The 27,378-nt window shown below is 38.0% G+C and overlaps 1 protein-coding gene across 2 annotated transcripts in view; it reads right to left on the bottom strand.

Moving 5' to 3' along the window:
- EIF3H (eukaryotic translation initiation factor 3 subunit H) overlaps positions 1-27,378 on the bottom strand; it is an 84,166-nt gene that overhangs the window by 13,729 nt on the left and 43,059 nt on the right. For both annotated transcript variants that reach the window (XM_059671867.1, XM_059671865.1), the window contains exons 3-4: positions 1,970-2,137; positions 400-499 (exon numbers count right to left, since the gene is read on the bottom strand). In XM_059671867.1, the coding sequence (XP_059527850.1) occupies positions 400-499; positions 1,970-2,137 (268 nt within the window). The remainder of the gene's footprint in view (positions 1-399; positions 500-1,969; positions 2,138-27,378) is intronic.

The following is a 27,378-nucleotide window of genomic DNA, read 5'->3' as shown; positions in this document are numbered from 1 at the left end:
ATGTTTACACACCCACCCATGAAACAGGAGCTCAGAAAATAAGACACACAGCTCACAACCAGACTGACACAGAGTTTCCAATCTGATCTGAGAGCCGATGACCGTTCATCCACCTCCCATTATTTAATCATTTTTTTCTTCAAGCCTAGTAGCTAATTAATTCCCACTCCAACTGAATCCGCCCGTGGTGAGAACAACAGATGAGATCCTCCATACAGAACAGTTTAAACATGGAAAGGAAGAAATCAAGTGGCACTCGGCCATGCAGAAAACTTCTTCCATCGACATGGCAAAAACATTTCCATGCCACCAAGGATTCAATAAATGTGGCAAACTAAAATCTTAAAAGAAAAACACCCAGCCCTTTACTGTGTGCCTTATAGGCCCCCAAACACTTACGCTTCAGGAGAAAAATCCTTCTCTTTGCAAACTTCCATCAGTTTAGGAGTCAGTCTGTATGCCTTCAGTGAGAGAGACCCTTGGGCAGTTTTTATGGGATCTCAAATGAGAAAAAGAGAAAAAAATTTACTAAGAATTTTGTCAGGACGAGTGCTTGAATGACACTGGTTCTGGGCACATTTTGTTATTTAGCATATAATCTTTACAAAATAAAGATCAAAATAAATAATCAGAACACAATTTGAAACAGATTCAAACCAGTATAGCAAATAGGAAGTGAAAATGGAGGAACTTATCCTACTTGTAATAGGTAAAATAATTTCCTCAGCTAGAACCAGCAATCATGATGAAAATCAAATATATGTTCTATACATTATATATATATATGTTATAATTAGAAGAAAAATGCTGATGAGTATTAAATATTAAAATTCAGTGCATGCAATTGTGTGGTTCTTCGGTCAAATAATTTAATTGAATAGCCCTGCAAACAAAATTTATCCATATTAATATGCATTATTTAAATTTCTTTGTTAAAGCAAATTTTTTTTTAATCACTAAAGTCAAAGTGCTATGACAAAAGTGTCTTTTTAGTTTTAGAGAAATTCATTGTGTCAAAACTAACTGCTTAAACAGTCCATGAGTAAGGGAGCTTAGCACTTGCTGCATGATAACGGCTCTGGCATGCCAATATTCGCCTAAAACCTGTGTTAACATTCATGTTGTCTGAAACTTAACACAGTGAAACTTTTAGCAATAGGTGATAAAATGAAAACCAAAATAGATTGAAGCAAGTGGAAAATTCATCAAGGTCTGATGATGCAATGTTTCCAGCCAATATAAGTACACTTTAACAACTTGTTCTTTACTGTAATCCAATTGTTAACATACTGAAACAATTTTGGGGCAGCTCATAAGATTGATCGTATTCATTAGTATTTTTTCTGACAGATACTCAGGACGTTACATTTACTTCTCAGCTGGAAACTATATGCAAGTCTGCCAGATATGGCAAACTGTGAGTGTGCGGGGAGGGGGAGGCTATAAAGCTGTTAAATTGCCTACAGTTCTGATACAGCACAGAACATCTGGTCTGGAGAGCTTGAGGAAACACCATTAAATCGGCCGAAAAGAAAAAAATCTTTGTGCTAAGAAACAGTCCAGGTTTTGTACGCTGCTGTCAGAGGTATAAAAAAAACTTGGCACGCTGTGTTATGATTGGTCAGTCACGTACAGAGCCAGACACTCCAGCAATCGGGGTTTGTTAGACATCTGGTCTAGTTCCACCAGCCCCTTCAAATGAGGGAGGGGAGATGGAGGAATAAAAATGAAGCAGCTACTCCAGCATTCCAAAATGTACACATCAGGGCTCTGATAGCAAGAAAAATAAACAGAAAGAAGGAAACCCTGTCTAGACTTAGCTGCTGCTGAGGCTGCTGCAGAAACAGGCTTGGTATTTACTTGAGAAGCCCTGCCAGGCTGCTCTTAGAGGCAAAAAGACAGAAAGCAAAAATAGTAGCAGTAATAATATTAAGGGAAGAAAAGAATAATAAAGGAAACTCCTACAAACCGTAAATGAGAACAACAGACTCTTCAATGGCATGCTGGTAGCTGAACTGAGAATCCAAGAGCGCCCTGGTGACGAACGAGCCATAGTATGTGGACTGGTACCAGCCCACGTGGAGATGGTCAATGTTGACATGGCGAAGGCTCCGCATCATCTCCATCTGATATTGGACTAAACAGGGGGGGAGGGGGATAAGAGAGAAATTATTGAATTCTGCCATCAATATAATTTCTGTACAACTATTTATTAGGTAAAGGGAACAGGTTTCCAGACTTAAAATTCATTCAGCTCACATACAAAGAAAAAAATAAGCTTTCAAATCATTTCAAATCACTGGGACTTTCCTTTTTTAATCAGTGAAAAAACATTTTGTAGAAAAGGTATTAAAAACACAGTAATACCTGTGCTAAACAAGGGATGATTTATTAAATGTAGTTTCCACTCCCCCTTTGAAAACCTTAAAAATAGTATATGCTTAAGAAAAAAAATTTGTGTAATTACTAAACTGGCTTTAAGAAATTTCATTGGAATCAATAAGTGAGAATTGTTATCAATGTCTTCTTCAACACAGCTTTGAGAACTGAAAAGTTAAAACCATTAAGAAAACTAATGGGGAAAAAACTACCACATTATTTAAATATGAACAGGATACAAGCTGTAGCCGGCTTAAAATATAAGAATTCATTTTTGCCTTCATCTGGTGCCCCCTGCTGCATATGCTAAATTTAAAAAAGAATTCCTTTTTCTTATTTCTGTGTTGCTTTGTGTTAAGTAATATATAATATTTTTATTAGACTAGAGCTTTATTTTAATCTCCATGTATGGAATAAAAAGATTGGATGACTTTTGCTTCTGTCAGATTAATAACTACAATGTATATAATAAAGCAGCATTACTAGAAAAATAGGTGCAAACTGACAATAAATAAAACGTTAGAAGAGCAATATAACCCAATAATGAATAGCAAATATGTGATAGAGTAGAAAACTTTATAGTCAATATAACATCTAAGCTCTTTCTACATAATGAAAGCATAACTATGTTGAGTAAATATATTTCTTAATTCAAAATCTAACCATTTCATTTTTAAAGCACAATCAGGTTTCAACAAAAGTAAGGTTATATGTCTATCATTTCCTTGGTTATAACACTACAATTTCACAAAGCAAACAAAATTCAGGATCATAAAGTGTAAAAGAACCTTCCTTGGATGGATACCGTCTTATTTTTCAACACTTGTTTCTAGGCAAAGAAGTTATAAATCTGCTTATTCCAAGGAAGGTTCTATACTTCATAATTAAAAAATAACAGCCAACTCATCAACTACTCAAGAATTACACTGATGCCCTAGCCCAGTGGTTCTCAACCTGTGGGTCGCGACCCCTTTTGCAGTCGAACGACCCTTTCACAGGGGTCGCCTAAGACCATCCTGCATATCAGATATTTACATTACGATTCATAACAGTAGTAACATTACAGTTATGAAGTTGCAATGAAAATAATTTTATGGTTGGGTCACAACATGAGGAACTGTATTTAAAGGGCCAGAAGGTTGAGAACCACTGCCCTAGCCAGTTTGGCTCAGTGGATAGAGTGTTGGCCTAGGGACTGAAGGGTCCCAGGTTTGATTCCGGTCAAGGGCACATGCCTGGGTTGCAGGATCGATCCCCAATGGGGGCATGCAGGAGGCAGCCAATCAATGATTTTCTCTCATCATTGATGTTTCTATCTCTCTCTCCTCCCTTCCTCTCTGAAATTAATAAGAATATTTTTAGAAAGAATTACATTGTTTTTTCCATTTTTCCTTTTATACACAGTATGATGGTCTCAAGAAGAGGAATAAAATTAATAATAATAATAATATATCAATTATCTTTCTCTTAAATTTTTGTCCCTTTAGCACACGAGACCCCTTTCCCAGCTAGTTTAACAGATTCATATCAGTCACATAAATTTAGGACAAAACCATTGCTATGGTTTCTTACTGCTTTAAAATTCCATAAGTTTTTGAAAGTAAAGTAAAATCATATTTGGCCAACAAAATTTAATCCAATTTAACTTACAAATAAAAAGTTTCAATATCACAAGTAAAGGGAGAACCAGACAAATTACCATTTATTTTAAAGGGACAGGGAAGAAGAGATGGGGAGAGATTACCAAGCAATTGACAGTACAAACATGATTTTCTAGGATAATTTTTAAACAATCAATACTTCCAAAGCACATGTTAGTGTACCATTTAGCTATAACATAGACCGAAGTTAGATTCTAGTAGAAAAGAAGAAAAGACTTGAATCTAGAGATCGAGGTTCTCATGCCAGCTCTGAGATTTCTCCCGTGGGGAATCATGCTGTCCAGTTAATGAGCCTTCTCTGATGCTTAGTTTTCCCATCTCCAGAAAGATCTGAGCTCATCCCAGGCAAAATGTTATGACTCCACACTGTTCATCAGATATGGTAACTATAAGTTATGATTTTTCTATAAACTAAAAAAGGCCTTGAGGCAGCATATATTAATACTTTAAAAAGCAATGCATTTCTCTGAAAGATATTCTGTAATATCTTACTAAGTCTCCCCAATAGCATTTTCAGGATGCAGGCAGTAAAGAACTATATGATTAGTAGCAAACCTCCAAATTCCTTCTTCATCCAGAGTCTTACCTCCCTTACAGCCCACTGGAAAAGGAAAAGAATGAAAATGAAGTGTTTCTCTCAGCAAGAGAAGAGACTAAGGGATGAGGCCTGCCATCCTATGGAGTTACCTACCATCATCCTCCATTGTATTTATTTCTGAGAATCAGAATATAGAAATAGAGAGATATTACTGGAGACAGAAGGAGACACTTCCACTTTCTGCTTCTACAGCTCAGAAAACCATGACACAGATTTTGCAATACTTTAATAAAAACTTGTTTTTAAGGTCATTAAAATTTTCATATGTCCTAAATATTATAGATGAATATAAAAATTTAACAGTTAAGATCAATGAGAGGCAAGTTGACAAAAATGCTTTTGAAAATCTACAATGCAATGATATTTCACTATTACACACACAAAAAATATGTGCTGGGCCTATTCTATGTGAAATTTCCAGACATTCTCTATCTTGGTTTGGAATTAACACCCCAATTTTAAAAATCAAACAAAAACACACGACTTAAAAAAACAACAACAAAAAAAGAAGATACAATGTCCTCTTGGAGACCCCACACGAAAAAACAAGGACTACAAGTGATCTGTGACAAGGTAAGGATGGGGTGCTTGAGCTCCAAAGTAAAGCTGGGGAGCACTGAGGGCCAGTCCTTTCCAGGATTATTCATATAAAACTCCAATAATTGCATGGTTTGAAAAGGTCATTTTGATTCAACAAAATTCTTAAGAAGTGATTTTTTTTCTATGTATATACAAGCCAAGGAACAAGAAGCAACTCACAGCCAAGTGAATTGCTTTATCTCTGCAGACTTTCAGGTCTGTGTCCTTCTGATATGTAGTCCTTGTCTTTCTTAATCCACTCAGTTTTTTCTCCTCCTCCAACCCAAGTTTTCAAAAGTACCAAAACCAAAAACCTGCAAACGAATCCTAGTAAACCTAAGTAGAGATAAGAAATGTAAACCAGTGGTCGCCAACCTATAGTCCGTGGGCCACTGGTGGTTGGTGAGGTCTGAAAAGTTGACGACCACTACACTAACTGTCTCAACAGTGTGCTTCCAGGCAGCACCATTAATGAAGAGATCTCAGCCACCACACCTACTTACCCCTCTGGCCTACAGAAGAGACAAAGAAAAAAATCCTGAAATGGTGACATGTAAATTTTATTAAAAAAAAATAAGGAATGGTCATTCCAGATTCTCATCTCCGGGACAAATGCTTGGGTGACTATGCTAGTCTCTCTCAGGAGTTATATTAAGGGTGGGTAGGTACACAAACAAGAAACCCAACTGAGGTATAGCACTAATTTCCCAGGCACGGGGTTCAGGCTCCTACTATCTGGAAGTGACTGACAATGCTGTGTCAGCCCACAGGCTCTGGCAAGTGGGAGCTGGAACTGTTTGCCTTCTCATGCCAGCCAGCCTCATGTTCCTGGGCTGGAGTTTTATTTAATAGGAGGATATAAAAGACGTGACTAGGCAGAGATAAGGTTCACTCCTATCTAGGGAGTGCCTCACACCTAAGAACAAAGAGAATCTCTTCAAAGAAACAAGAGGAAATGGAAAAATGGGGCCCTTTGACATAAAGTGCCTCAACTCCTGCACTGCTGAGTTAATACAGGTCAATGAAGTAAGAAACAAGCACTTATACGCAATTTTGTAGAGCTGGTCCAGGTTAGACACGCTTTCATTTTCGTTCTAAAGTTCTCTTATTTAACAGAAACCCAAGCAGCAATTTCAACCAATGATACTCACTTCTGAGTTAATGGCTAAATAATCCTGGGGAATTTCTCAAAGATGAACAGCAAGGGGGAAAAATTTTTAAGGGGGGACTATTTTAGAGTTTATGACAATATTCAACAGAAGGGCTCAGAATTGCATAGTGAAAAGTTTAGAAAAGAACTTTTGAAACATTCGTAGTTTAAAAAGCTAACACCCTATCGAAGTAGTACACAGCAAATGAAATCCAAAGACAAATTAGTAGTTACTACTAAGCCAATTCAATTTTCTACAAAAGCTACACTTAGATGTAACTGAGGTGGTGCTACAAAACTTCAAAGGATTGTAAAAATGAGCTGAAGTTTTAAAAATCTCTCCAACCTTTGCAATTGTCTTAATTTGTTAAGTCTCTCCGAAGCAAAGAAGAGCCTGGTTTACAAAACTAAATAATTTTCCGAAGTCTGGCATCAATATATTCATATTCACTTTTTCCAGATATCCTTTGCAAAACAGTCAATTTTAAATTGCTGAGAGAAAAAACTGTCTTAACTGAGGCAGGCTGCCCAATAACTATTCCTTTCAAAAATCCACCACAACCAGGCTCAGTGGTTGAGCGTCAACTTATGAACCAGTAGGTGAAGGTTTGATTCCTAGTCAGGGCACATGCCTGGATTGCAGGCTTGATCCCTAGTAGGGGTCTTGCAGGAGGCAGCTGATTGATGATTCTCTCTCATCACTGATGTTTCTATCTCGCCCTCCTCCTCCCTTCCTCTCTAAAATCAATAATATATTTTTTAAAAATCCACCACATTTGTTGGGCTTTCTCTGGTTTTGTCTCCAAATATGAAAACACTGAAAATAGTATGTTGTCCTATATTTAAATGCTATAGTTACTCTGCCAAACAATCACCAGGAGGACAATGGATTAGAAGCTTTTCAGTAGGAGTCGAATAATTAGCTAGCATTCTTTTCACCTTCAATTTCTCACTCTCATTTTTAAAATTATCTTTTTTATTTCATTATTTTAAGGGAGCCCTCATGAAACACAATTTCTCTCTGAAAAACAGGAACAAAGAACAGCCCATAGTTGGCCAGGCTAGGGATGAGCAGAAAGTAGACAGTTACTGGTACAGCTGCAGTATACTCTAAAACTCGAGCTCTCTCAGATCAAGGGGAAGAAAATGTTTTACAGATATCTCATTAGGGAACTCTTAAAGGACAAAGTAACCTAATCTAAATTTTATAAATTTAATGGATCTACTGCCGTAATGACTTAATACTGTATCAAATCCTAAAATGTTATAAAATTATATTTGAAATATATAGAGATAGTATAGCCTGAAGGGAAAGGGTAGAGCTAAGCACCAAGAAAGAAACTAGCACTTAGTGAGCACTTATTATGTCAGACTTCCTGCTAAGTGATCTACATATGTTATCTCACTTTATTCCTCACAATAACTCTAACGAGCTAATCACGATTATTGAAATCCTTTTAGAAAGCTGTTTCCCACAGCTTGTAAAGTGGCAGGACTCAATTTTACTTCAGAATCGGACTTCAAAGCCCAGGCAACCACCCATTTACAAAAATTCATCTCTTCTTACTGGCAAAGTATAAACTATTTCTGAAGAAATAAAGCATAATAAAGAAATACAACAGAAATCCACAATTTCTAAAGGTTTTCAGAAACCGCAGCATGTACCTGTTTGATACTACCACTAAGTTAACCAATAATTTACCAGTCCAGTAAGATTTTAAATGATGAAACTACCTTCAAAGATTTTTAAATGTCAAAGTTGATAATTATAGCAAATATGTAATCAAACTCCTAAAATATTTCATTCTATGTTACTATTTGAAACTTATGCCAAGATTGCTTTATAACTAAGAACTGGCTCAGATCACAGATGACCTGTACAAACACATCAAGTAAGGGAACAGAGACCAGATCTAGTACACACTCTTTGTAGCAGAGAAACAAATTAAGCCCAATCAAGAGATGGCTTTAAAAGCAAACAAACAAACAAAACTCCACAACTCTGAAACAAATCAATGATTTCAACAAACAGAATAGCGAAGTGAAATACATCAGAATCTCCTATGTGTTCTAGCAGAGGGCTAACCCATGCAGGACTGTTAAGAAAATAATCACAAGCCGCTTTCCCAGCAGCACCGTGGGACACCAGCAAGCACGGGGAGAGTAGGAGCTGTGAAGGCTCTGCTCCATTATTTAACAAGACAAATGATCCTGTACTTTTCTCTTCATATCAGATTTTCTGCCAAGCTGCACATACGTTTCAGGCAATGTTCAAAGCTAGTAGCAGATGTAGATTTACGCAAACAGAATGTGCATTTGGAAAAAGAATTAAATACGAGTCTTCTTTGGGTGGAGAGAACAATGGAGTACACACATTTCTTAAAACTTTCATATTATCTTCACCCAGTCTGTACCACGTATTCATCCTTTTTTCTTTCAATTAGTACATCTGTTATGAAGGCCACCCCCGTGACTGCCTAACAAGTGTGGTAACAGTTCAATTTTTCACAATAAAGTGTCCAATATAATTTCTACTCTACCTATTCCATTTAAATTGGAGTAACAAAAATACTTCCTTTCTTAATAATCGTACAGAAAATATTTAAATAGTTCATTTGTCCTCGTGATTTAATTTCTTCTTTAAAATGTTGATGAATTCTGACAAATAATCTCTTCTTAATACCAAGCTGAGAATAAGGGAATGGGAGGAAGGGGGTTGCCACTCCAGCTTTTAAACCTTTTAAGAGTTTTGAAAATTATTGGAAGTCAATAATTAATGTGTCTCAAGAAGTCTTCTATGAAATGAACTAGATTCTTCACAGAAAATAATAAAATAACACGTACAAACTATAACAAATTCATACTGTTATCTTCTTACCCAATTCATGAAACACATCCAGGAGATCCTGTTTCTTTGCGGTTATCAGAAGTTGAAATATATATGCCCTTGGTCATAAAAACACACGCACATAAGTGGATATTAGATAACAGTGACTAATTAATTGTACGATGCCATTTGAGATCTGTTTATACAAACAAAGTGAATTCACCTTGACGGTACCAAGAGTTTTAGACCCCTTACCTCTCACCACAAAGAAGTCTCATTTAAAGAATAACCTACTGGCCACTGCTATCTCTTGCAACAATTAAGAGCTTGATATATTAGAAGACCAAATGAGAATTTAGAGATTTAGAAAAATATATTTTTTTCATGCAACAGACTCTTTCAAGAGGACAGGTAACACCCGTGTCACATTTTCAGCTCTGTATCAGGTGTTAAAGTAATGCCGGCACAGTTAGGTGCTTATTAAAATACTAGAGGCCCAGTGCACGAATTCATGAACGGGTGGGGTCCGGGCCGGCCCACCCGGCCTCAATCAGCAGATTGGGGCTGGGCCTGTCAGGAGGAGGAGACAGTGGGAGGTTGGCCAGTGGGTCTGCCCCAGTCAGCCCGATTAGGGCCGGTCCAGCCGTGAGGAGGGGCTGTGGGCTGGCGGCCCTGCCCCTGAATGGGGCTAGGGGAGGGGCTGTGGGAGGTTGGCCGGACTGCCCCCGAATGGGGTGACGGGGGCCAATCAGGGGCCAGTGGCCTGGGGAAGGGGCCATGGGTGGTTGGCCAGCCAGCCCTGTCCGATTGGAGGGGGGGGGGGGCAATTGAGGACTCAGCTGGCTGGGGGGAGGGACCAAGGACCAATCAGGGGTGGAGTCGGCCAGGGGGAGGGGCTGCAGGAGGTTGGTCAGCTGACCCCGCCCCCTTTTGGGGCTAACCCTGACGGAGGAGGAAGAGATTGGTAGGTCATTAGATTTTTTTCCTCCCAACACTTAAAATTTTATTTCAACAAGCACTGGAACACTGCCTCTCAAAATGTATCATCTACAGATCATTTAATGGACATTTGACATTCATGAAAACCACCAATTTCAAGTTTTAGAAAGTTGTTACCCTAATTTTAATTATATAAGTTTTAATAAATTAAAAACAAAACAAAACTGCCGTATATTTCCGACAGAGACGATTTACATCCACCTCCAGGGTTTTAATAGACAGGGACCAAGTCAACAACCCAGGCATGTGTCCTGACTGGAATCGAATCCAGCAACCTTTCGATGAATGGGATGATACCCAACCAACTCAGCCACACCAGCCAGGGCTGATGATGACAATTTTAAAAAACTGACATCCAGTCCAGATGGCTCTTTACTTAATGAGCATTTTCAGGGGGCCTCATAGGTACTACATTCTGTAAAAGTATACACTGAATTTATCAATTCCACCTTCCACACCTGCCACTTCTATGTTTTCTCTCTCGTTGAGGGGCTCTGAGTCATCAATCTTGACTACTTCTCCCACACTAAGCTCATACCGTCATCTACCTTCTTGGAAGCTCTCAAATTTGTTTTCTTCAAGGCAAAAATCATTTAGAATGGTTCTAAAAAATATAACTGGCATGGAATGATGAGATGCTAAAAGAAAAAAGGCAGAACATAAAACTATGAATCATATAAAACCATTATGTAAGTCCTTTCTCCTAAAGAGGAAGACTGGAAAGAAATATACTAAAATGGTAATGGCAATAGTTCTCCAGGGAGTGAGGTCATATATTTACTCTTATTTTCCATGTTTCCTTTGGATGTGCGATTTTGTGTGTTTTTGGCAAAAGAATTGTGCAATACATATGATATTAAACGAGTATATACACCCATACTGATAGAATTCACTACTGCTGGCCAACTTGCCTTCTGGGTACCAGCACTTCTAAACTATGGAAGCAGGGAATAGGATGGTGTACCAGACTACTTACTTAGAATCTCAAGTTTCCAACCTGGTCTGAATACCATCTTCTATAGATCAAATTGTGACCCAACCCAAATTCATATATTAAAGGCCTAACCCCCAATATAATGGTATTTAGAAATGAGGCCTTTGGAAATAATTAGGTTTAGCTGAGGTCATGAGGGTGGAGCCCTCACAATGGGATTAGTGCCCTTATAAGGAGAGAAACCAGAAAAGCATGCAATCTCTCTCTCCCTCTCTGTCTCTCTCTTAGGTTTAGCTGAGGTCATGAGGGTGGGGCCCTCACAATGGGATTAGTGCCCTTATAAGGAGAGAAACCAGAAAAACATGCAATATCTCCCCCCCCCTCATTCCCCCCTCCCCATCCCCGCATGTGTGTGCACACGTGTATGTTTTCCCCACAGGCAGTACTGAGGACTGAAGTGAAGATACAGTGAGGAGGTGGCTGTGAACAACCTAAGGAGACAGCCCTCACCAGACACCAAATTTGCTGGCACCTTAATCTTAAGACTTCCAGTCTCCAGAACTATGAGAAATAAATTCCTATTGTTTAAACCACCCAGGCTATGGTATTTGTTAAGGCAGCCCAAGCTAAGAAAGATACCATCTTTATCACACAGTAGTTGTGTAACCTACTACAAATTATCTGAGCTTGGATCTGCTCCGTTGTAAAATGGGAGAGAAAACAGTACCTACTTCATACTGTAGTTAAATAATTCACAAGAGCTCAATACACTGAATAAACTAAAGAGCTCAACAGACTTGCAACATCACCTATTACTCAAAAATGCTACCTATAATCCAGTTTAGGTTAGTTACCAGAGTCAAAAAATTTTTGGAGAATTGGGTCTGACTACAGTGGTCCTAGAGTGTTGTGCAAACTTATCCCCTTTTTCCATCTCCATATTGGGAGTAGGGGGGAAAAATCAGGAAAATGGAGAAAGAGATTAGACACTGTATATGTGACTTAAACAAAAAGGACTATGAATTTGTAACATCCACTTTATGAAATAGAATTCATATGTACAAATGTGAATATGGTCAAAAAACAATCTACCATGAAAAGAAATTGTAAGAGGAAAAAATACTTCTTAGAAAAAAACCTATAAGCTAATTATATTCAGTATAATGAAGAAAAGATTCAATAACAAAGACAAGGTACAGAAATTAGATTTCAAGAAAAAGTAATCTTGGATGTTCTATTATTACTGTGCACATAACAATATAATTGCTTGCGCTCTGTAGGCTTCTATCTCCTGATCCTATTTATAAATCTTCCAAATAAAGGAAATAGCTCCCTGCCCTCTCCCCAACAGGTGACTTTAAAAACAACACTGAGAAGGGGGGGGGGGGGGTTTGGAAGGGAGGACTGAGCAGTAGTGCCAGCTTACCCAGAGGACTGAGTAAAGGTTATTGGAAATGCAGCCCACCCAAGTGAAGTAGCTAAACTCAAATAGATAACAAACAGCTTTATACCAATAATGGGCCGAGTATCACTAAGTGGGATGATCCACTCTGGTTGCCTCAAATATCCAAAGATAGTTTCCTTTACCTTCAAACATCAGGACAATTTGGATTAGAAAGTCAGTATTAAAGGTGCTATAAGAAAAAAGCCTGGCCTTAGCCGGTTTGGCCTAGTGGATAGAGCATTGGCCTATGTACTGAAGGGTTCCGGATTCGATTCCCAGTAGGGGCGTGCAGGAGGAAGCCAATCAATGATTCTCTCATCACTGATGTTTCCATCTCTCCCTCTCCCTTCCTCTCTGAAATCAATAAAAATACATTTAAAAAAAAAGAAAAAAGACTGAAAGGCAATCTTTTAAGAGTATCCTTAACTGCAAACAAAAGAAGAGAAAGCTAGCAAGAATTAAAAGTGACAGAGATTATAGAAAAGGTTAGTAAGGGCAAATAATTTCCTTTGAAGCATTTAAATCAGAGAAACAGAGGTACTTATAACCGCACTCTTCATTCACCCTCTCTTGTTCCCATCTTTTTCCCTACATGCTCCTCTATGTCCAAACTTATTTTTATAGGATAAGGAATATAGAGTTACCATGCTGAGAAAATGATCAAGCAGAAATCTTCACAGCAACCACAATAAATCTGAGGTTAGAAAACCTGTGGCTTGTTTTTAAGGAGGCCATGTTACCTTTCCTGTAGCAATCTCCTTTTCCCAAAACCATATGCATATGCACCTGTAGAAAAAGGATCCAAGGCTTTCACAAATTCTCAAAAGTCCTCAAGATTCAAGAGAGTAACCATGACAGATACAATGGAGAACCATCCAAATGTGGTCCTGGCTCTTAGGGAACTTCATTCCTTCGTATGTATGTGGTGGGGAAGAAGGGGAGTGGCTAAGTGTGCGTCAGTAATCAGTTCAGTTCAGCGGCAGCCAAACAGTAGCACAGACAGCACTAAGATCACCAAAGATACACCATAGAGAAGAGCAAGAACGACGGGCCAAAGGTCCAGAGAACACCCAGCTCTCAGCAGGAGACCCAACAGAATGTCACTCCTACCCTTGTCCTATCCAGACCAGGAAGTCTACCATGAGGAAGCTGGATGAAGGCTTCACCTAAATCACTCTGTGATCAAAACTAGTAATTCCCAAGGGGAAAAAGGAAAATACATGCCCTAACCCACAGGTGATATGACTGGAGCTAGCAAGGCAAGACTGTTCTAAAGGCCAGGAGTGGTGATCCTAACAGAGCAGCGATTTTCAACCTTTTTCATCTCAAAGCACACAAACAAATTACTAAAATTCTGAGGCACACACAAAAAAAATTTTTTTAAAGATTTTCTTGCCAATCTGACCCCCCCAAAAAAGGGGGTATTTCAATTCATTCACACCAAATGACTATTGTGTTGGCTGTTGTCATTTTAAAAGTTCTTGCAGCACACTAGTGCACCAAGGCACACAGGCTGAAAATCACTGCAATAGAGAGATAACCCTTCTCTATTTGTGGGAAAGTGGGTCTCTAGCAATAACGTTACATTATAAAAATATGCTCAGCACAAATGGTACTCTGCTAGGTAACAAATGCACCTTGAAGGTATAGGCTCTACAGGCACACACTAAAACCAACCTAAGCAATTCAGTAGTCCTGTTATCTTTTGAAGTTTTTACACATGTAGAGTCAGTTGTCATTAAGTAATCTGAAGCTCCTCAAGATGCTTTTCTGCGGAGGGCCTCTTGGATTAGAGAGGAAGATGAAATACAGTGTAAGCCAAGACAATTACTGCAGAAAGATGTTGGAAGGCTACAAAACAGACCAAATAATTCCCTTCCACAATTGGCAGGCAGGATCCTGCCAGATGTTTGAAATAGAATTAACCTCTACGGGCTGCATTGATAGGAATAAAAATAAACTGCACAACTATAAATAAATAAATATCTAGGGAAGCACAAATAACTCTATGGGGAAGGACTATCTTTGTTTTACTTTCACTGAACTTCTTTCAGATCATTTCCCCCACCCAATTCCACCAAAAAAATTGTCCCAGCCCTGGATGATGTTGCCAAGTGGGAGTGTTGGCCTGCACCTGAAGAGTCACAGCTTTGATCAAGAACATGTACCTGGGTTGCCGGTTCAATTCTCAGCCCTAGTCAGGGCGTGATGAGTCTATCTCACCTCCCTCCCTCCTTCTCCTCCCCCCCCTTTTAAAAAATCAATGGGAAAAATATCCTCAGGTGAGAATTAACAACAACAAAAAATTTGTCCCAGACACTAGTGTCCACAGGTACTGGGCCAGCAACTATGCTGAGGCTTTTGAAAATGTGCCAAAGGCTGATTAAACAATCCCTACTTAAAAAGCTAAGTTTAATCAGAGCATATGCAATATTTCAAAGCATTTTCAAACCAGGTAATACCACCGTAACAAACACCACCAACAACACCCTCCTTTATCTCCAAAGGATGTATGTCTGTTCCTTGCAGAGAAGATTACAACTCAGTTAGATAAAGGCATTACAAATGGCTTATAGATGTTTCCTCCTTTTATTTTGGGGAAGGAAATCTTGAACAGAAAATTCATACATTCACATGACAAGTACTGATTCCAAGCTCGTATGGGCCAGACTTTTAGGTGCTGTCCAGCACAGGATGATGAAGACAGAAAAGTTCCTGCAGCTGACATTCTAGTGGAGAGGAACAGAACACACAGAGTGACATTTCTGAGACTACGCAAATGCTTAATGTTCCCCCACCCCGCAAAAAAAAAAAAAAAAAAAAAAAAAAAAAAAATCTAGGTAATCCCACATAGCTATCTGGGCCTTTAAAGTGAACAAACTATTAATAACTACCAAGAGGAGATCAATCTTCGAAGTCAAAGGCCTGGCTTCTTACCTTGCAAAATAATACAGTGCAAAAGAGTAGTTGCAGCCTGAGAAAACAGGAGACCTGCACTGCAATTCTGGCTTTGCCATTAACTACAATGAAGCAGAACCCCTCCAAATAACCAAATTGCCTGAAAAAAATAAAGTTTCAAAATCAACCAATTTTTAATTTACCTCAAATGAAAAAATGATTTGATTGAATGTTTATCACATAGTGATGGTTATAATAGTAAATAATAGTCAAATTACCCTTGAAAGAAATCTGATATTTTAAAAGAGTTAAAGCAGGTACCAGATAAGAATCCTCCATAAATAAGTTTTGAAATTTGAGTTAATTATCTCTATTGTGTCTTCAAATACTAATAGTATAGATGGATAAATGAAATAAGTCAGTTTCACTAAAAATATGGTGTAGGAACTCTAACAACAAGGGTGGCCAGAAGAAGGGCAGCAGTAACAAGGACAAAGTTTAAGAAGGGGAAAGAGGCCCTGGCCTGGTGGCTCAGCCAGATGGCTCAGTTGGTTAGAGCTTTGTCTCATGCACCAAAATGTTGCAGATTCAATTACAGTTAGGGCACTAATGGGAGGCAGCTGATGGATGTTTCTTTCTCTCTCCGGCCCTTGGGGGGGGGGGGGGGAAGAGGGGGGAAGGGAGGGGAGGGGGGAGGGGAGGGGAGGGGAGGGGAGGGGAGGGGAGGGGAGGGGAGGGGGGAGGAGAAAAAGGTACACAAGTTCGAGGCTAACCCTGAAGGAGAAGGAAGAGAATTGGTAGGTCATTAGATTTTTTTCCTCCCAACACTTAAAATTTTATTTCAACAAGCACTGGAACACTGCCTCTCAAAATGTATCATCTACAGATCATTTAATGGACATTTGACATTCATGAAAACCACCAATTTCAAGTTTTAGAAAGTTGTTACCCTAATTTTAATTATATAAGTTTTAATAAATTAAAAACAAAACAAAACTGCCGTATATTTCCGACAGAGACGATTTACATCCACCTCCAGGGTTTTAATAGACAGCCTGGAGGTCAATGGCCTGCATTACAGTCAGGTTTCTTTTCTCATTCTATTTCTATGAAACTGGAAGCTCCTTACTCAGACTAGGTCATAAGGAAAAGCATCAAGCATTTTCAGGATCCTACATATATGGACAACAGAGACTCCAAAATTATGGAGATTTCTCATTAAATCTCTGTCCAAGGAACACACTTTACTTAAAAATTAATATTTCAATTGGAGAAATTCTGGGAACTAGATTGTAACCCTTGATTTCATTAAGCACTGGAACTATTCCTAACCTACTGCAGTATTTAGATGCAATGGGAACACTTTACTCATCCCAGTATCATAACCTCAAAGTTAAAAGTTGTAATACTTTCACTCACAAGTAATTCTGTAAAGCTACTCAGGGTACTACATGTTTGGCTAAAACATGCCGCCTTTAGCAAATTATTTGAAGGATGGAAATAGCTCTTATTAGCAATGACTGTATCCTAAAGAAGGTGTAACAATGTAATCTCTTCTCCCATGTCCATGACTCATGCAGGCATCTTTCTTCGCACAGGCAGTATGAAATAGCAAGTCATTCGATCTCCTGCCACACATTTCTCACTCGGCATAGACTTAAGGTAAATACCCTCAGAGATTGCAATTTTATTTTATTTTTTTTACTACTTCCTTCTGTGCAAAGTAAGATTAGAAAGCATAACAACATTATTTTATCAAGTTTAAAATTCCACCGAGTATAATAAAAGACAAGAGGGCTGGCAATTTTAATTATAAGATACCATGCATTAAAAATGCATCCCAATTTCATAGACATTCAGGTGCAAAAATAGGAGTGGAGAATGCTAGAGCCAATGAAGCTAGACAGTGGGGCAGTGGGCACTGGTACCAGTGACCCTTTCTTGCCAAAATATAGAACTGCCCTCTAGCAGTACTGATCCGAACAGTCCTTGGGTTACGTTGGACTCAACGTACATCGTTTCGTGGTTACATCACCATCTCCCATTTATTTATTAAAAAAAAAAAAGTTCCGTCATTTCGACGTATGTACATATGTGCTTTAAGTTTTTTATTATTTATTTTCCACAAGTAAAGGTCAGGAATTATCTTTCTTTTAAATTTTTTTTACTGTTTCACTTAATTACTGCTGTGCATGTGCTCCATGTGAGTGACATACGTAGGTGCTTATGTAAGTGGGTTCCGACTTACAAGAAAAATCACGTTGCGTCGCGCCATAGGAACAGAACTCAGACATAACCCGAGGACCTACTGCATTCTATGAGCTATAATGAATAAATAAATAAATACTCTTTTCTCTGGATAACCAAAAACTTTGGGGACTAGAGGCAAATGACTCAAAAAGTCAATAAAATCTATTTCCAGGCATGTGTCATAGTAATTCTAATTCCTATTCACTTTTTTTTTCCAATTGCTTATGTAAGTCATCACATTCTTAGATTCACCATATATAGATCCACAATCCACTTAGAATAGGGTTTCTCAACCTGGGTACTACTAACATTTGGGGCCAGAAAATTCTTTGTTGTGGGAAGCTGTCCTGTGGAGTGTAGAATATTTCCCAGCACCACCTTCTACCCACCACCTGCCAGTAACACACTCCCAGGTGGTGACAACCAAACGTGTCTCCCCAAACACTGCCTAATGTTCCAGGAGCAAACCCCAACTCTCCTCAGGACACTGATTTAGGCACTGGAGTCCTGTTCAATTGTCACATTCATGTTATCCTGGGATGTGGTGATTATGTTACCATTTTCATGATTGAATTAACCACTCTCCCCCCATCTTTGAGATGGAATTACAACACAATAATAAAAATTAAAAATCCAAATTCAACAAAAATATGCAAATGATGTAACCAAAACAAACTACCCTATTAAACTATTACCTGAGATACAATGACCAACTCACTATACTTTGAGAATTTAACCATTTCTAAGAATGTAGAAGAGTCTTCTAGGAAAGTTGTAATCAATCTTATACCTTAATATGTAAAATTGATATGTACACAATGGTTTCAATGCCTCAAATTTGAGGGTAAAAAGTGAAATTTTAAAAAATGTTTCTTTTAAGACTTAACTTATAAATTCACTACTATCTAAGTGTGATATAGCCCAAGAACAGGCAGAATTTTTAAAAGGTTTAGAAAAACCAGAAACAGATACATGTACAGTTGAGAGCCTAAAGTTGGGAACCAGTTACAGCAATCATACCATCTCATAAGCTTGTCTCTTGGTATATTACTAATACTAATCATAGAAAGGACAAGAGCCCTAGTTGGTCTGGCTCAGCGGATAGAGTGTCAGCCTCCAGACTGAAGGGTCCCGGGTTTGATTCTGGTGGAGGGTATATGCCCAAGTTGTGGGCTCTATGCCCAATGGGGGGTGTGCAGGAGGCAGCCAATCAATGATTCTCTCTCAACATTGATGTTTCTATCTCTCTCTCTCCCTCTCCCTTCCTCTCCGAAATCAATAAAAATATATCTTTCTAAAAAAGAAAGGACAAGAGGTGGGTGGACCACAAATCTGAACCATATATTAATTAATACAGCAGTACTAATATAAATGGCAGCCAAGAGAAAAGCTAAACATATACTACTCATCTTCCAGGTCTTAGCTTAGAAGTCCCTTCTTTCTGGAAACTTTTCAGGTTCCCCAAGTTCAGGTTAAGTGTCCCCACTTTGTGCACCATACAACTGCTTTCACAAGATTAGCCCACTATGCTACAGTTGCCTTGCTATAGCTACATTTTCCCAATGAAGCCACTGTGTCCCGAGCACTAAGCAAAATGCCTGGCACAAATGGGTGCTTTAGTAAATAAGCCCTTGTTAAAAAAGATTTGGATGAATTGTATAACAGCTCTCCTTATGGTACACAAGAATAATAATAAAATATGCAGATTTATCCAGAGTAATTAATTTTAAGGAAAGGAGAAAAAATATTCAAAGTAATCTGGAACACTGCAAAGATGCCAGGTTATTAGAAACTTCAATGAGCACTGCTCAAGACTGTCTATGAATTTAGAAAGGATGACTCGACATTACATAGCAAATTTTACTTACGTCGCTCTTAGAATAATGCACTGTAAAAAAATAAAGATAATATTTACAATTACTTTTAAATGAAGAATTTCACTCCATTGGGCTTATTCAAAGCAACCTATAATTCAACAGTATTTGTAATCAAATAAATTTGAACTAAAATGTGTAATTTTCACCTGAAAAATGTGACTTTAAAAAAAAAATGCCACTTATGGTTAAGATGTGGTTTAATCACAGGATGGTGTATATTTCAATATAGCTGGATCCCAGTTTACATTTGTCCTGATGTTCCACATGATTTAGCATTGGTTTGGGACTGAAGTGCCCAGATCGTATAATAAAGTATATGGTCACACTCAAATGGTACTCTCATATACTACTAAAAGCAACAACCTCTAAGGAAAAAGGCTGGTTCTGCCCGGCCAGTGTGGCTCAGTGGTTGAGTGTCAACCTATGAACCAGGAGGTCAAGGGTCTGATTCCTGGTCAAGGCACATGCCTCGGTTGCCGGCTCAATCCCCAGGAGGCAGCTGATCAATGATTCTCTCCCATCATTGATGTTTCTACCTCTTTCTCCCTCTCCCTTCATCTCTGAAATCAATAAAAATATATGTAAGAAAAGAAAAAGACTGGTTCTAAGAATAGCTTCCACCTACTGAGCATTTTAATTTATTGTATTTTAATCAATAAATCAGATATTCCCCATACTTCTTAAGTAAGGTATTAGTTAAGTGACCACCACAACTCAAAGGTAGACTTTCCTTTGCTGGGAATCAGTAAAATTTGGGGAAAAGGGACAATACCAAGTTATATTTTTAAGTGGTCATCAAAAATGTTTATAATCACAAAAAATGCTATACTACCTAATTCACAGCCATGTGTTCATACCTTCAAAAGTTTATAGTACCACTTCCACAATGGTGCTGAAGATCATTCAATAACACAATATGTAATGTAATGTGAAACAGATACAAAAGAATAAGAACATTAAAAATTTTAAAGCATATTTTAAAATTTTAGAAGGAAAAACACCAAATTATTTAACCATCATTGTGCTAAAGAGACAAGATGGAGAATTTTTCCTCTTTTCCAAATTCTCTGAAATATTGTTCTATTAAATTTTTATAATCCAAAAATCATTTAAAAAAGAAAAACTTAGCAAGGGTTAAAAGTTCAAATAGAGTACATTCTGTTCTCTAACTCATAACAAAAATCACATGCTCACAAAAGTGATAGTTAAGTTTAAAGATATAGATAAGATAGGAAGAGAAAAACTAAAGAGTGGTGCAAGAATTTGAGGAGTTCAGTAACAGAAGCATTTCAAGAGGTAAACCAGATGTTTCTAAGGAACTGCACAGAGGGTCCAAGACACAGAAATTCATAATGTCGAAGGCTATGATCTGATCAAAGAGCCTAAGAGTCGGGTCTATTTGCTGCAGAACTGTCCATTACACTGAAGGGATCAAGACACACTAAGCTCTCAGCAAAACTCAAAATTAAAATCAGTTGAGGGCTGTTAAGAAAGTACAAGAAAGATGAGAAGACTACTTCCTCAAGCATTTCATTGGGAAAAGGAAGCTTGGCAATCAGTTCAAAACAGAGAGGTCAAAAGCCTAATTTAAGTGAAAAAGTGTCTCATTTGAGGCCATAAAAATTTACTAAGAATAATTAGCAAATACACATTTTATTTGATTTCACTACCACCATGTCTTTCTCTCCAAGCATCTCTCTCCTGTTTTACTTCTACACAGATTAGAAAATGTTATAAACACTTTCTCCAAGGACTTCAAAAAGCAGATGGAAAACTTTAAGAAGATATTCCTGTCCCCAGAGGCAGCCCGGTTCAAATGTCCTCAAAACACTTTACAGGTCACATTTCAAGACGGTAGGAGATCCATGTTCTGGTTGAATTACTCATAATAGGTAAAAAGTAAAAATTATTCTAAGTGTTTGGTCTATATATAATAAATGTACCTTCCCTACAAAATTAAAATGAAATTTGATTAAGGACATGAAGAGCAGTATGAATACACTTGAGCAGGAAATGTTTGATATGGGGCAGTGAAGAGCGAAGTCTTATCTTCCAAATGCCCATTATTTCTCTTCAACAACCTCACCAAGGAGATATATAAAAATGAAATGTTGCGATATATTGTTTGCTATGGTTGTAACGCATGAACTTTTCCACAGAGACCTCTGCTTAGATGATAATCATCTGACACTGAATTATGACTAGTACATTAAGTGCCTATCTAGAAAAAAATCAACTAAACTTGCATAAATATTTAGGGTCAAAATATCTCAAAGTACCTACCATCCTACTAAACAGTAACATTTTACAGATGGAGTCATAAAACAAAAATTTCAATAGATATCTGCTCTCTGATCAGGAATAAAAGTGGTCAGAGCCATACCCCATACATTAAACAGAACACCTTTTCCTGGCTGCAATGCCCTATATAATGCATTTTATCTCCTTAATATGCCCACCATTGTTGAACTTCACTTATTTATCAGTCTGCTTGGGCTGCCTTAACATAATATCATAGACTGGGTGGTTTAAATAACAGAAATTTATTTTCTGTTTTGGAAGGCAGAACGCACAAGATCAAAGTACTGGTTCATCTGGTTCCTGGCAAGAGCCCTCTTCCTGGCTTACCTGCCTTCTTCCTTGTGGAGGGAGAGAGGGTATCAGCTCTCTGGTATCTCTTCATATAAGGACACAGGTTCTATGGAACTAGGGGCCCACCTCATGATTTCATCTAACCCTAGTTACCTCCCAAAGACCCCAAGTACCATCACATTAGGGTTAGGGCTTTAACATATAAAATAAACTTTGGAGTGACACAAACATTCAGTTCATACCAACTTCTATTTAACTTTCTCAACTTGGCAATGGTGTGTATACATAGGGTTAGATGACATAAGCTAAAAAATTTTAAATAAACTACAAAAATTTTTGAATTAAAAAAATGGTTGATGTCAATAGTTACAGAAAGGACTATAAGAAAACAATATCAAAGTTAGGCAAAGCAAAAAACATAATCTTTGGTTATCGTGAAGATGGCTTGTTTTGTAAATGCTAAGGTCGTGTCAGCACTGAGTAATGTACATATAACCCAATCAGGTTACATATATTCAGTTCTTTTTCATTTTAGCTATCGTTATCTTTTCTTTTAAGGCACAAAGTGACTAATAGCAGCCTACATTTATTATTAGCGTACACACTTCACATGTATTTATGATAATCCTCTCAATAGTTCTATGATGTGGGTACTGTTACTATCTCCATTTAACAGACAAAGGAAGTGTAAGTATTGTCTACTACAGTAGTATAATTTTAAAACACAGAGTTTAAAAGAAGAAAATAATACCTGTCTCTAACAATTCCCTGTTTTGAAAAAGGACTAATCACATATCTGTAGTCTTTCGTTTGATTATTAATAAAAGAGCCTGTCGCTGTTCTGTTTTAATCTCAAAGAGAAGCATTTATGCTACAACCACTACAGAGAGCCAGTGACTGATGGAAAGGATCAAGTTCTCACCAGTGGAAGTCTCGCAGACGTAAGGGCTTTTTCCAAAATATTTTATTCAAAACAGGAAGAACAGAGAGTGTATCTTCTGAAACACATCCACTATAAAACTGTTCTTGCTGGAAGCCTTAAAGTGAAGATGTACAGCAAACACGAATAAAGCAAAGTTCCCAAAAGAAAAGACTGTGATTCTTCCCTTCCTTCAATTATTAAATTACCCAACAGCTATTCTATTCCTTTTATTCCTAAGAAACAAGATGATACATTTCTCCTTAGATACTACTGCTGTTTTTTCAAAGCAATAATCCTTAAAGTTACATAAAACTGCTGGACCATTACTGATGGGAAGGAAAACCACAGAAATTTGGAATATCATGAAATCTCTTCCAGGCTCAGAATTATGACTAGTGCTAAAAATCAAAGATTGAAGGAAATAGATAAGAAGATACTTCTTTTGAACTATAAGCATACACTACAGGAAGTATGCATAGCACGAAAAGAACACAGTATTTTATAGTATGTATAAATCAACATCCCGCAGATGTTATGATTAAGAATATCCACAATTTGTTCAATTATGAAATGTTTTAAATTGTCAAATTAGCAAGAAACCTTTCATAGCTGCTTCAAATGCTCATTTGGAAAGAGCATGTAAATCATAAATATTTGTTGCACAATCAACAAAGAATATGACTAGTGTTTATTTCATAAGGGGTACTTCTTGAAATATATATTTCCCAAACTTTTTCATACAGAATGTAGACACAATATCAACTAGAAAAAGATTTATAAAATGTAGCTGCTGCAAATTCATTTGATATTATGCAAATCACCCAGTTTTTCAGGTTATAAAGGACTGTGACTTTTCTCTCTTATTTATAAACAACCACAGTATGTCTAAAATAAACATCAAATTCTGATTTCTTATAGTGTTTGATACAAGAAACTAACCAGAAGTTTGCCCTAAAGAGAAACAGAACATCTGGTGAATGTGTAACATGCTTCAGGATCACATCTGCTGCGAAGTTAGCATTCCAGTGTGATAGCTATAATCTCCTTGCTAAGTGGTAAAAGCATAACGGAGAATAAAAAGGTACTAAAAAGCATCTTCTTCAGCCACAGAATGCTTTCTTTTTCTAGGCAATTGTGCTAACAACTGGGCCTCACAGAGTGCTTGGAGAAATATTTCTGTAATAGGTACACACCAGTTCAAAACATATCTATTCAATATACTGCTTCTACCATGTGAAGGCTGATTACAGCCCTCTCCCAAGTATATTAATCAAGACAGGATGTATGCTATTTCTTGTCTGTGATTCATCAATCTACTTTGCTTTTATTTTTCAAATCACAATAAGACAATTGGGAGAAAAAAGAGAAAAGGAAAACAGAGAAAGTGCAGATGACCAGAAGAGATGGCATTATTAACTCAAAATAGGCTACTTTCACAAGCACACCAGACTCAGCAGCCTTTCTCCTCCATTTACTTTTAACTTTCAATGCTCTGCTATAAACAGCAACAACAAAATTCCATGCTTACTGCAGTATAAATTGCCTTACATTTGTGACACTTTTAAAAGCCCCTACTGTGCCATGAAAGGTTCCCAAACAAGGAAAGATCTGCACAGCAGGGGAGGAACCCACTTACATTTTCTAACAGCTGTGAAGGATCAGGCCCCTAGAGTAACAGAAATCAACTGCAAACTGAAAAGTGTTTAGAAATAAAATGTTTCCATCACCTCACACTATCAGCTACTTCCATTAGTACCCATGACAGAGACACTGGATTTTACCCAGCATTTTAATACAATAAACTTTACTGGCAGTAAAAAAAGAGAATACAATTACAGACTAGTTCTACTATTAAACACAGGAAGTCATCAATGAAAAGAATGAATAGATTTCCCATTTCTGCCTCTTTACTACTGGATGAAACAACTAATTACAAAAGCCTTAGAGAATAGTTTACAAAAGTTACTTATGAAACTTATTTTGGGTCCCATATTCGGAATTAAAACCATATTACTTAAGTATAAAACATTTATCATCACATCAGGAACTGATTTTATACCAAGTTCAAAGTCAATGATAAGCTCTATGGAGTTAATTTTGTATGTCTGTGGTGGTTCTGTGGATATCTTGACTACCTACTAATCAGAAAGGATAACATATCCTGGAAAATAAAAGATGAATGACCACTGGGTTCAAATCATCCATATTACATGAAAAATAGGAGGATGTGAAAAGATATTCAAAGTCATTACAGAGTGAGTCCCAACTCCAATTCCAGATGATCTCTGCCAGTATTTCCTATCTCTATTTTTAGGCTCTGAGGTAAGAGCTGACAGCCAGCTGTAAATTAAGACTCAGTCCTTGCCTTCAAGCATTTCACAGTAGGTAAGAGAGCCACATGGTAGGCAACAATATCATGCAATAAATTCAACCGAGTATAGGGTGCAGAATTAACAAGAGGACAATGGGAACTGGGCATTAGAAAAGGTTTTCAGAGGTTCAAAAAAGCCTGTGCTAGGTTTTGAAGGATGTTTAAGAGTTTGCCAGGCAGAAAAAGTGAGAGCAGTCTTCTGGTCTGAGGAAACCACTATGCAAAGGCATAGAAGTGTGAAAGAATTTTTAGGGAACTCTATAAGCAATCTCATACTATGGAATGTACACAGGAGAAAGAACACGAAAAAAGACAAAAACATAGGCCTGAGCCAAATTGCAAAGGGCTCCATCCAAGCCAGGGATGCTAAAAAGGGGGTTTAGGTAGGGGAGTGACACTCTCAGACTCCTGTTTTAAGGTATCTCTTTGGAGTCCATGAAGGACTAATAAGAAAATATTTGGGCAAGAAAACCCATTAAGAAGCTATCACAGTAATTCAGGCAAGAGATGATAATGAAAACCTGAAGTTAGTTAATGTGAACAGACTGAGCAGTTAACATGAAACATGGAATATTCTCAACAACTTTACTTGCAACCTGCAAGTTTTCAAATAAACAACTGCTACAATTTATAATTACACTAGAGGCCCAATGCATGAAATTCGTGCAAGGGGCTCAGCCCTCGCAGCCCTGGCGGCTCTCATCTACCCTCGCAGCCACAGCTTCGTCCGCAAGGTTGTCCAGCTGTCCAGTCTAGTTAGCATATTATGCTTTTTTATTGTAGATTCTTTTGTTACTATATCATCTAAAGACAAATAAATGTAGGAATTCAAGAAAATTGATTCAGCCATGTGATAGGATTTATAAAGTGTTTTCTACTTGGCTCTGATTTTTTTTTTTGAGAAGGCCAGGAGACATTTGTTTAATTGGGGCATTTTTACAGGGTTTTTAAACTGCACATTTCCAGGGTTTACCATGATTGCTCTTTCATTTCTGAATAATTTTCAAGGCTACTGAAAACCACCTACATTTGAAAAACTTCTAACTATGTACTTCATGATTCCTTCTAAAGATACTTATAATAGAAAGGCAGCCACAAAAGCAATCATTCATTCAAATAAGAAACCTAAAATGCCCAAGACACTAATCTAGAATGAATCAGCTCTGGCTACTGCCTGCTTACACTTATAATACAAGCTAAGGATAGTTAAAAATAAGTACTTCAGAAGGTCAGGGGACACATTCTGACTACAACTTAAGTGAAACACAACAAAATGTTACTGGTCAATGCAAAGCAATGAAATACAAAGATAAATATCATTTTGAGTTGGCTCAATTTAACACACAATTTCCCTCATTTTTATCTATACTAGAGGCCTGGTGCACGAATTCATGCACGGGTGGGGTCCCGAAGGGGGTGAAGAATGGGGGGGGCAGGACATAATCGGCTCTCCGGTCGAGCAGTGAGACACCCTTGCCAGCCCGGGATCCAGATCTATCCCACTGACATTTGTGCAGTTGTCAGGAACCACCTGGCAGCCGCTTTTATATTGTTTCTTCCTTGAGGAGCGTCTAGGGAAGGGAAGAAGCCATGGTGCCCGAGGCCAACTTCCAGGAGGCCAGCAGCGCTGTTGGGATTGTGCCGGTGGCGCTGGTCCATCGATGCCTGGCCCGACCTGCAGGACTAATGAGGGAGTGAGTGGCTGCTGCCGGGCTGGTGGGCAGCCAGGACAGGTCGGTCAGCTGAGCAGTGCTCCCGCTGTGGGAGCACACTGACCACCAGGGGGCAGCTCCTGCACTGAGCGTCTGCCCCGTGTGGTCAGTGCACATCATAGCGACTCATCAACTGGTCATTCTGGTTGTTTCGGTCATTCGGTTGTAACAGTTGCTTAAACTTT

The sequence above is a fragment of the Myotis daubentonii genome, chromosome 17 (assembly GCF_963259705.1).
Source record: "Myotis daubentonii chromosome 17, mMyoDau2.1, whole genome shotgun sequence".
Classification (NCBI taxonomy): Eukaryota; Metazoa; Chordata; class Mammalia; order Chiroptera; family Vespertilionidae; genus Myotis; species Myotis daubentonii.
Note: the sequence above shows the minus strand (reverse complement) of the source record. Positions and strands in the feature narration are given on the sequence as shown.